The sequence below is a fragment of the Brienomyrus brachyistius genome, chromosome 5 (genome assembly GCF_023856365.1).
Source record: "Brienomyrus brachyistius isolate T26 chromosome 5, BBRACH_0.4, whole genome shotgun sequence".
NCBI lineage: Eukaryota > Metazoa > Chordata > Actinopteri > Osteoglossiformes > Mormyridae > Brienomyrus > Brienomyrus brachyistius.
In genome coordinates, this window is record NC_064537.1 from 467,845 (window position 1) to 479,069 (window position 11,225).

The 11,225-nt window shown below is 50.9% G+C and overlaps 1 protein-coding gene across 1 annotated transcript; it reads right to left on the minus strand.

The window, feature by feature from the left end:
* Window positions 1–1,082: 1,082 nt before the first annotated feature.
* Window positions 1,083–6,716, minus strand: LOC125741822 (zinc finger protein 750-like). Its single transcript, XM_049013214.1, has 3 exons — window positions 6,454–6,716; window positions 2,324–3,793; window positions 1,083–2,188 (listed from the first exon to the last, which is right to left on the minus strand). Exons 2-3 carry the CDS (start codon window positions 3,667–3,669, stop codon window positions 1,567–1,569), a joined length of 1,968 nt encoding a protein of 655 aa, XP_048869171.1. The 5' UTR covers window positions 3,670–3,793; window positions 6,454–6,716; the 3' UTR covers window positions 1,083–1,566.
* Window positions 6,717–11,225: the final 4,509 nt, after the last annotated feature.

Genomic DNA, 11,225 nt, shown 5'->3' on the forward strand with positions numbered 1-11,225 from the left:
GCTCAAACACGCTCAGGGGAAATTACCGTTGTAGCCTGGGGTGCAGAAACAGGCACACCTGAGAGAGGGCGTACCCGCGTGAGTGAGTCTGCTCAGCTGGCGAGCCTGGACACGTGGGCCCCACTCACCGCTCCAGGGTGCCGCTGCACCTGCTCCCTCTGCGCCTGACAACAGGTGGGCCACCTCACTCTGGGCTCCTATTACTCACCTGTTTATGGATCCGCCCTGCCTGCCTGCCACTTTTTGCCACTGGTCCTCATCCCTCAAGCTCCGCCCCTTCTCCCCTTCATCCACACATAGACACTACACTGGTTTTGAAGGATATTTACAGCTGCTGGGATACAGGTGCATCCAGCACTGGCTTTGTCATGCCTGGGTGTCACATACTCACTTCACGTGCTGGATTATGCACTTAAAGATATTTGGGGGAGGCCATGACTTTCTCCACTCGCCCTGCTAACACTACAGACCTAAAACCAGTATGATCCTGGACCAATGGATGTGGCAGCTGACTGTCAGCCCCTTAGCCGAAGTGCTGACTTATGATCACAGCCACTGTGAATGTGCCATGCAAGTTAATGGAATAAGGAGGATTTCAGCTGTTGATGCTTCAAGTGTCATTCTGTTGTCAGTGCTGGTAGATGCCTCGTAAAGATCCACCCCATTATTGGAGGTGACTCTAGAAACTCTGTGTTCCTCACTTGGGTGTGGGGGGAGAAGCAAGCAATGGATGACCAATCCAGAACACATGACAGAGATGCTTATGGAGAACAACAAAGAATGGTCGTAAATGTCCTAGGAATATTGCTCGGCACAGCGTGGCTTCTTGAGGCCTGAGGGACACTCTGAGATCACTGTGCTAGACAGATCTTCTAAGAGAAAGGACCCTGTCAGACCACTAACTGTCATGCTGATTCTTCAGTAATGAATGAATGATAAAGTGTGTGGCTAATGGTGTGTTTGATGTGGCAGTGAGTGGTATAAGATACCCACATACTGAAATCACTTGTTCAGAATCAATTATTTTGTTTATCTTTGCCTCAGTGTGTGTGATGTTGAAAGAGGACCGAGAAGAAGCCATGTACATATAGATACTTTATTCAAGCTGGTCATTTTGGAAGCTTCACCATCACCTAGTGCTGTTCCCTTTGTTTCAATAAATATGCTGCAGGAATCATACATTTCGGAACAGAAGAGTTTAAAAGAAAATGCAATCTGTATATGCAATTAGATATTTTTGTTCATGGTATGGAAAATCCTTGTGGAATTTACACTAACATATTCACAGTTCACAAAAACAAATAGGATTTTGTGAGAAAATGTTTGTCTTTCATTGTTGCCTTTCCATGCTGTTGTGTCTCTCTCACTGGCCTCGTAATGCTTTAAAAATGTCCTGTAAGAAGTCTAAGGCCGTCACTCAGTTGTGTTAACGGCAAAGTGGAAGAGGTCCGTTTCAACATCACACTGGTCTAAGAGCAGCTCAGTCCCTGCTGGAGTGATATGTATCCAGCACAGCTTGCTGACAGACTCTCAGCTCTGTCCTTTGATGGTAGTGCTGGTGCTGCCTCAGGAGCACCGCGATCTCTTCCTCAGGGCCCTGCTGTTGCCTCCGCTGCAGCTGGCAGGCTTCACCCTCTTTGCCTGCTGTTGATTCACTTTGTTGGGCGCCTTGCAGCCGGACCTCTTCTGAACCTTGCTGGAAGTGGCCGGTGTCTCTGCAGCCTCGGACTTGGCCTCTGGCATGGCATGAGAGTCTCCGGCATCCCAGCTGAGGGAACGTGGGGAGCGCTCAGGATTCACGTCGCAGTGGATGGAGCCGGCCAGCTGGCAGAGGGCGAAGGCTGCTGATTGCTTCTGTTCCTCACACACATCCGGGCTCGGCAAGGCATTGTCACGGGGGGTTCGCTGCCTCACCGGTGGCACCTTCCCTCCTGATCCACAGGACAGAGGCTCCATGGTGACCCTGAGAGACAGATTCAGGGGCATGTCCTGCTGTGCCTCCAGTGGCACTGGACTGCTCCTGCTGCTGCCGCTGCTGCTGCTGCTGCTGCAAATGTCTGCTGCCTGCTTCTTGGAGAGGTTCAGAGGAACAATCTCCTCATTCTCATCCATTTCCTTCTCTTCTTGCTCATCTCCTGACTTCTCTTTAGTTACAAAAACTTGAGTCTCTGTTTTATACTCTGTTAACCTGGAGTAAGAGAAGGTAGACATTGATTAACCATTTGAAATGGTGGCAGCAACTACAATCATTTGAAATGCAAGCATTTAAGTCAAAGGGATTATGCAACATGGACAGTGTTTGAAAACTGACACTGTGTCTTACCTTTCATCCATGGGCGTAAAGCCCTCCTGCTGTGACTCAGGTGAGAATTTTGCCTGGCTGGCTGACTCACTCTTCACTGCCTGTGTGGTATGGGCACCTTCATCCGACTGGTGGAGCGAAGCCATATTTCTGCCCCCTGGCTGCGAATGGGCATTGCCGGAGTCCTTCTGGGAGAAATCGGTGGTGCTTGGCCTATCTGGGGATCCGGAGGCAGCACAGCCAGCCTTGGGACTCATTCTCAGCACTTTTCCTTCACCCTGGTCATGGCCAGCCAGCCTTGTGCTCCTCCCCTCAACCTGGAGGTGGCGATGTGGGTAAATTCCATACTCCCCAGCTGCCATTGGCCTGACATACATTTCTGTGCGCAAGTGCTCTGACCCTGTTATCGAGGGGTGGTGTTGCTCGGGAGCCCGGTACATCCCATAGTGAAGTGGGGATGTCTGATGGAGAGACTGAATATACCGGTAGTGGTGTTCTGGCATGGGGAGGAGAGCAGGGGTTGGGAACAGGGAACGAGTCAGCAGGGGCCTCTGGGGGTCTAGGACATAGGGTCGTATGGGGTGCTCACGGTCCTGCTCATGCAGACCACCTGGAAGCAGGTATGGGGAATAAACTGGGAGCAGCGGGGTTTCGGGGAACACGTAAGCTGGGCACTCCGAGAGAATGGGAGCAGGGTAACTGGATCCTGGGATGTTGCCCTGTTTGTGTTCAAAGGGTGGGATCGGGATGAAAGCAGCCGGACGACTCCATGGAGAGGGGGGGTGGTAGAATGGGGGGACAGGCGGGGAGAAGGCCTCGGGTTTGTGTACAGTTGGCGGTGTGTCCTTATCGCTGTCGCGATGGACAGGTGAGAAGGCTGAGGGTCGTGCTGTGGTCTCTGTCCGCTGTTTGTCAGCATCTTTGTCTGGAGAACTCAACGATATTTCTGAGGCGTTGGGAGCATCGCACCCCTTAGGGTTTGTCTCTCGCTCCTCTGCAGTACCCCGCTTTTCTGGCAAGATGTCCATCGGAGGGCTCTGGCTCTGCCCCAAAGGGGACATGACAGCTACCGGTGCCGTCAATGGCGGAACTGCTGGTGTGGCTGGATCCACAGGTTCGATGGAAGTGGAGATTGGGGAGGAGTCAGCTGGGGTCTTAGCCTGTTTGGTCACCAGGGAAATGGAGTTCTTGCATAGGTCATACTTCATGTGGTTGAAGAGGTGAGACTTCTCGTTGCAGGTGAAGGGACACTGAAAGCAGTGGTACTTGAATGGCTTGCCTGGGGGGCGGGGGATGTAGTGGGGCTTCTTGGGTTTGCGTTCCTTAGCAGTACTCATGATGGGAAGTGGGGGTGGTGTTGCAGGCATGGAGGCGCTCGGTGAGCTTTGGATATGTGAACTCTGCTGTAAGGGCACAGTGGGAATGCTTCTGCTTCAGTTACCGTGTGTCAGCAGTACTACTGAAGCTTGAGACATTCCTTTGGTTCAAGACCTGGATCAAAAAAAGAAGGTTCTGGTTAACTGTGCAGCTTTCCCAGGTAATTATTCTCTCACATGACAAACTGAACCTTATTCGCAGATCCAATCACCCAGAGAGAGAACAAAATTCAGCTAAGAATAGACCTTCATAGGTCCTTGGTACCTGCTTTGAATTTGTCTACCAGCTCAGAGGATATGGTTTGCAGCCCATCTTACCTGCTCTATTTACTGTATGTGAGAATGTGACACAGCATTCCAGCCCGGTACTCGCTTGCCCATCCGTTAATATGCAGGGTGAGCATGTGTGAGTCTGCTGGCAGGACCACAGGAGAGCGAGGCCTGCAGGGACATGTTTCCCTCTCCCTCACTCAGGCGCTCACTCGAAGGCCGTGAGAGCCCGCTACCACTGTGTTCCCACGGATACACCTGCGGGAGCCTTACTTCTCAGCCCTGACGCGCCTGATGGCATCATCATCCTCCAAAGACCCCCCCGCCCCATGCACTCTGTTCCCAGACCTCACCAAGTACCCCTGGCTCTACCTCTGCGGTTCTATGGCTCCAAGCCTCATTATCAGAGTGTACACAACTGACGGAGCCAGTCGCTGAACCCTGCAGTCACACCTACTGTCACCGGGCCAGTACCGCTGCGGCTGCAGGCCATTCCCCCGCAGGATGGGCCCCATGTTCGGTGGCTCCTGCTTGGGGACAGCACTCTGAGCCCCACTGTTCTGTCATCAGCCAAAATCACCTTGCCCCCACACTTTTTAGAGAGTGTCACATAGTAATGCAGTTGAAATTACTAATAAAATATTTTTGTCATACGTAATAATATGAGTGATGAGGTTTTGCTAAAGCAGTGAAAATCTGCTATTAATTTAAAGATAAGCGAGATACAGTAGTTTTCGTGTACATTTAATTTTAAAAACAATTTATATGGTTGTATATTATATATTACACATTATAACAAAATAATTACATTTAAAAATTTGTCCAGATGTGCTTTTGTTCTCAGGATGTCCACCATTGCCGGTGGCTCTCACTGACCCACGAGTAGCCGTAAGCTAGTCCAGCAGTGTTCTAGGAAGTGTCCCAAAGCCTAAATATCTAGCTGCGGGCACCATGCCTTGAGCTCCACAGCAATGGAACAGGGCTAGCAAGGCAGCAGCCACTGACGCCTGTCTCATGCAGTCACCGGGCGTGACGTGTAACAAACACGGGGCACTAATATTTATGTTTATTAAGATATTATATTACTGTCATTAATCTTGTACAAAAAAATGAAAAGGCAGCCAAGAGTTCTGAGAGTCTAGCGTGAGCGGCTGGCCGAGCCGGACCCTGGGCTACGGACGCACCCTGAGACTCTGGGTTCTCTGGGAATACTTCATGTGGTGGCCCAACTGGGGCCCCCTGGGAATGCTTCATGTGGTGGCCCAACTGGGGCCCCCTGGGAATGCTTCAAGTGGTGGCCCAACTGGGGCCCCCGCCAGCTATTGCCCCTGGGCTTTCTGTTGGATGAGCTGTTAGCCACACCCCTTTTTTTGGAAATCTATGAAAACCTGTGTTTGTCTCACCAGAGAGCGCTAATGATTTCATATTTATATATGCATACATACTTCAGCTATAAAAATGCAGAATTTATATGATACGTTATTTTATGTAATATCTCAAATATGTATTACATGTTCCATTTATATTGATAACTAAGCCCATGCTGGTACCTTTCCAGGTATCGGCGATGACAAGTGTCTACTGGCATGTAAGCTAAGCCCAGGCAGGTACCTCTCTGGGTATCAGCGGTAACAGGTGTGTAGCAGCACGTCGGCAAAGCCAGTGCGGGTACCTCTCCGGATATCGGCAGAAAGCCAGTGCGGGTACCTCTCCGGATATCGGCAATGATGGGGGTGTATCAGCACGTCGGCAAAGCCAGTGCGGGTAACTCTCCGGATATCGGCAGAAAGCCAGTGCGGGTACCTCTCCGGATATCGGCAGTGACGGGGGTTTATTAGCATGTCGGCAAAGCCAGTGCGGGTCCCTTTCCGGATATTGGCAGAAACCCAGTACGGGTACCTCTCTGGATATCGGCAGTGACGGGGGTGTATCAGCATGTTGGCAAAGCCAGTGCGGGTCCCGTTCCGGATATCGGCAGAAACCCAGTGCGGGTACCTCTCTGGATATCGGCAGTGACGGGTGTGTAGCAGCGTCTCAGAAAAGCTTGTGCAGGTACCTCTCCCAATATGTGCGGTAACAGGTGTGTATCAGCGCGTCAGCAAAGTCAGTGCGGGTGCCTCTCCAGATATCGGCGGTGACGGGTGTGTATCAGTGTGTCGGAAAAGCTTGTGCAGGTATCTCTCCGGGTATCAGTGGTGACAGGTGTGCAGCGTCATGCTGCCAAGGTAATTTACCCACCTGTTGCAAATGCACCGCTGGTGGCCGTGTGGTGCCTGCCTGCTCCCTACAGCTTACGGCGCTTAAGGGACCCACATGGTGTATTTACGAATGACAGACCATCCCCACAGTATACATAAGAACGGAGCTCCAGATCTCTGCACAGGAGCCAGCACTCCTGTGATTTGTATCGGTGTCACAGGCCTGGGGCTGTTCCCCTAGGAAGCCATTCCTGCCGCCGTTAGCGGGGACATCATCGCACGACAGAGGGACACAGATGAGCCTTACCTTCGGAGCACGGAGTGGAGAAGCGTCGGGAAGAGCTCAGTGCTGCGTGTCCACTTGCTGGACCTGCCGCCTCTAACAAATTGCCCTTGTTAGCTGTCCGGTTTGCTGTCACTGGCTTTACTGTTCACTGATACCTGTCCTTCCACTGTGGAGTCACTGTTCGCACTGTCCTGCACATGGAGGTGCTGATCTTCCTGCCCTGTCCTTCCCAACCTGTCCAGCCCTCTCTCTCTCTCTCTCTCTCTCTCTCTCTCTCTCACACACACACACAGTCTCTCTCTCCCTCCCTCCTGCTTTCCCTGAAGAGCAGGCTCCTAGGGGGTGGGGCTCCCACCCATGCAGGGGGGCCCTGGGGCTGCGAGCACACAGCTGACGTGTAGTCGTCCTGGAGCCATGCGCAGCTCTCTCCATGTGTGCGTTTGTGTCTCAGTGTGCTTTGCTCTGCCAGTACCAGAGGTCCAGGTCCAGAAAGTAATAAAAAGCTGAGAACTCTGAGACTCTGACTTTTTACACTCAACTGGTTGGTTGAAACAAAATCTTGGGCTGGACTTCTACTTTCTGGACCTGAAGTAACCCCCTCTTGACATTACATTCTCACACATATGCTGTGCTTGTCTGTGAGTCTGCATGAATGCTGTGTATGTCTGTGAGTCTGCATGAATGCTGTGTATGTCTGTGAGTCTGCATGAATGCTGTGTATGTCTTTGTATATTGGGTGTCTGTCTGTTCACACGTGTGTGTGTGTGTGATATTGTCTGCTAGCTTTTCTACATGTGTGTAAGGTGCTAGATGGTCTGTGTGTATGTATGCATGTGCTGTCTATTCCTCTCTGTGTGCATGTATAAGGTGAGCAAGTATGTATGTAAGAAGTTTGTGTGTGTAAGGTGTTTGCCGGTCTGAAAGGTGTTTGTTTGCACATACAAGTTAGTATAAGATGCCTGTTCGCATATATAGTGTGTGTGTGTGTTTGTGCGTGTGTGTGTGTGTGTGTTTGGGCATGTGTGTGTAGTCACAAGTGACATTTGGTCCCCACAATGTGATTTTAAACTTTTATTTGGACCTAAAAGGGAGCTTTTTTTTTGGTCCCCACAAGGGGAAACTGAATTTTATAAAAAAATCTGTGACTGCAATCAAGTAACTAAAAATTGTAAAAGTTTTGTATTTTGCTTGGTTACTTATGGTCAAGGTTAGGGCTGGGTGGGGGTTAAGGCTGTCATTGTTGGGATTAGGGTTTTTCCCATAGAAATGAATGAACAATCCCCACAAAGATATGAATACATGGATTGTGTGTGTGTCTGGATTATGTTAATATTACATTTTGGGGACCAAATGTCCCCCACAATGTAATAAAAGCCTGTTATTTGGACGTTGTGGGGAAAATTATTCAGGTCCCCACAAAGTTCTGGGAATACAATCAACGTTGTCCCCATAGAAATGAATGGAGCGTCTCTACAAAGACATAATTACAAACCTGTCTGTGTGTGCATGTGCGTGTGCGTGTATGTGTGTGTGTGTGTGTGTGTGTGTGTGTGCATGTATATGTATGTGTGTGTGTGTGCGTGCATGCGTGCACAGGGGCCGCGGGCGGGCAGGCATGATGGGGCCCGAAACAGGCTGAGCCAGCCAAACCAGCAGCCATCCTACGTTAGCATCCGCCTTCAGCCGTCTGACATCCTCATGACGAAGTGAAGCTGCTGCTCAATAAGGCACTGCAGAGGCAGCACCATTCGGGCGTTTGCCTGTAAAGTACATTCAGTGCAAATGGAGCTGTGAGGTGACAAAGGGCAGCCCTTCACTCTCCTGTAGAACAAAAACAAGTGTAAAAGTCACAATCACGGCTTTCTTTGGGTTGTCTACCCAACAGAGAGGTCCCGCAGGAGAGTAAACTCTTCTCCATTGGGGAGTGCACTGTTTGACAGCATTAAAATACAGAGATATGGTCATATGTACAGCAATTGGAAGCATTTTGAAATTTGGCACCATGGCTGAGTATTGAGCAACTCTGTTTTCAGCAAAGCACTTTAGCCTATGGGCACAGAAACAGTATTGTTTGGACACCCTGCAGGTATAATAACGACGCAGCTCTCGCCCGAGCCAGGAACGCTCTGCACCTGCCACACAGTCGCGATTGCCGCCGCCCCAGGTGTGGGCTGGACAGTGGGCCTCGGGGCTGGTCGCAAACGTAACTGCAGCTGGATGGCAGTGTGAGAAACATCAGCAGTGTGAGACGGCATCAGATGGAGGTGTGACATGCAATGGCAGTGTGATGTGCGACAGTGGGAAGAGACGAGATGGCAGTGTGACATCTGATGGCAGTGTGAAAGTGGTGTGAAGAGTAATGTCGTCTGATATGCGACAGCATTATGAGATGCAATGGTGGTGTGAAGCATGACGACAGTGTGAGACGCGACAGCAATATTAGACAAAATAGCGGTATGAAGCGAACACGGACACACTCGCAGTGTAAGATGCCAGGGTGGTGTGAAGGGCGACAGCAGTGTAAGATGCCAGGGTGGTGTGAAGGGCGACAGCAGTGTAAGATGCCAGGGTGGTGTGAAGGGCGACAGCAGTGTAAGATGCCAGGGTGGTGTGAAGGGCGACAGCAGTGTAAGATGCCAGGGTGGTGTGAAGGGCGACAGCAGTGTAAGATGCCAGGGTGGTGTGAAGCGCGACAGCAGTGTAAGATGCCAGGGTGGTGTGAAGGCCGACAGCAGTGTAATATGCCAGGGTGCTGTGAAGGGCGACAGCAGTGTAAGATGCCAGGGTGGTGTGAAGGACGACAGCAGTGTAAGATGCCAGGGTGCTGTGAAGGGCGACAGCAGTGTAAGATGCCAGGATGGTGTGAAGCGCGACAGCAGTGTAAGATGCCAGGGTGGTGTGAAGGACGACAGCAGTGTAATATGCCAGGGTGGTGTGAAGGGCGACAGCAGTGTAAGATGCCAGGGTGGTGTGAAGGGCGACAGCAGTGTAAGATGCCAGGGTGGTGTGAAGGGCGACAGCAGTGTAAGATGCCAGGGTGGTGTGAAGGACGACAGCAGTGTAATATGCCAGGGTGGTGTGAAGGGCGACAGCAGTGTAAGATGCCAGGGTGGTGTGAAGGGCGACAGCAGTGTAAGATGCCAGGGTGGTGTGAAGGACGACAGCAGTGTAATATGCCAGGGTGGTGTGAAGCGCGACAGCAGTGTAAGATGCCAGGGTGGTGTGAAGGGCGACAGCAGTGTAAGATGCCAGGGTGGTGTGAAGGGCGACAGCAGTGTAAGATGCCAGGGTGGTGTGAAGGGCGACAGCAGTGTAAGATGCCAGGGTGGTGTGAAGGGCGACAGCAGTGTAAGATGCCAGGGTGGTGTGAAGGGCGACAGCAGTGTAAGATGCCAGGGTGGTGTGAAGGGCGACAGCAGTGTAAGATGCCAGGGTGGTGTGAAGGACGACAGCAGTGTAATATGCCAGGGTGGTGTGAAGGGCGACAGCAGTGTAAGATGCCAGGGTGGTGTGAAGGGCGACAGCAGTGTAAGATGCCAGGGTGGTGTGAAGGGCGACAGCAGTGTAAGATGCCAGGGTGGTGTGAAGGGCGACAGCAGTGTAAGATGCCAGGGTGGTGTGAAGGGCGACAGCAGTGTAAGATGCCAGGGTGGTGTGAAGCGCGACAGCAGTGTAAGATGCCAGGGTGGTGTGAAGGCCGACAGCAGTGTAATATGCCAGGGTGCTGTGAAGGGCGACAGCAGTGTAAGATGCCAGGGTGGTGTGAAGGACGACAGCAGTGTAAGATGCCAGGGTGCTGTGAAGGGCGACAGCAGTGTAAGACCCAAGGGTGGTGTGAAGCGCGACAGCAGTGTAAGATGCCAGGGTGGTGTGAAGGGCGACAGCAGTGTAAGATGCCAGGGTGGTGTGAAGCGCGACAGTAGTGTAAGATGCCAGGGTGCTGTGAAAGGCGACAGCAGTGTAAGATGCCAGGGTGGTGTGAAGCGCGACAGCAGTGTAAGATGCCAGGGTGGTGTGAAGGCGACAGCAGTGTAAGATGCCAGGGTGCTGTGAGGCATGATGGCAGTTTGAGACAGGATGGCACTGTGAGGCATGATGACTGTGTGAAATGTGCCATGGTGGTTTGTGATGCGATGGTAGTGTGAAGTGCAACAGCGGGGCTCATATTTAGACTATCTGGCAGGAGTACTCTGAAGCTGTGTACAGGGTATGGCTACCACTGGTGCCCGTCATTGGGGAACATATCTGGCAGAAATTCCCCAGTCCAGAAAATGCCAGAAGCAGCTTTTCAGGAGTTCACTTCAGATTCTTCAAGCACAATATAACACGGAAACATATAACTGCCCTTTAATTGCCACAGAAGATGAGATCATCCTTTAGATGTGTCTGCACTTCACCACTGACGTGATACTGCCGCTGCTGGATTTTATATACTGTAGAGTTATACACTGTATATACATGGCCACTTATATATCTGTTAGGGTTATACACTGCATCTTGTCGGCTTATATATCTGTTTGGGTTATATACTGTATACTGCCCTCTTTTATATCTGTTAGGCTTATGCACTGTATACTGCCGGCTTATATATCTGGTAGGGTTATATACTGTATACTGCCTGCTTATATATTTTGTAGGGTTATACACTGTATACTGCCTGGTTATATATCTGTTAGGGTTTTACACTGCATCCTGTCGGCTTATATATCTGTTAGGGTTATACACTGTATACTGCTGGCTTATATATCTATTAGGGTTATACACTGTATACTGCCCTCTTTTATATCTGTTAG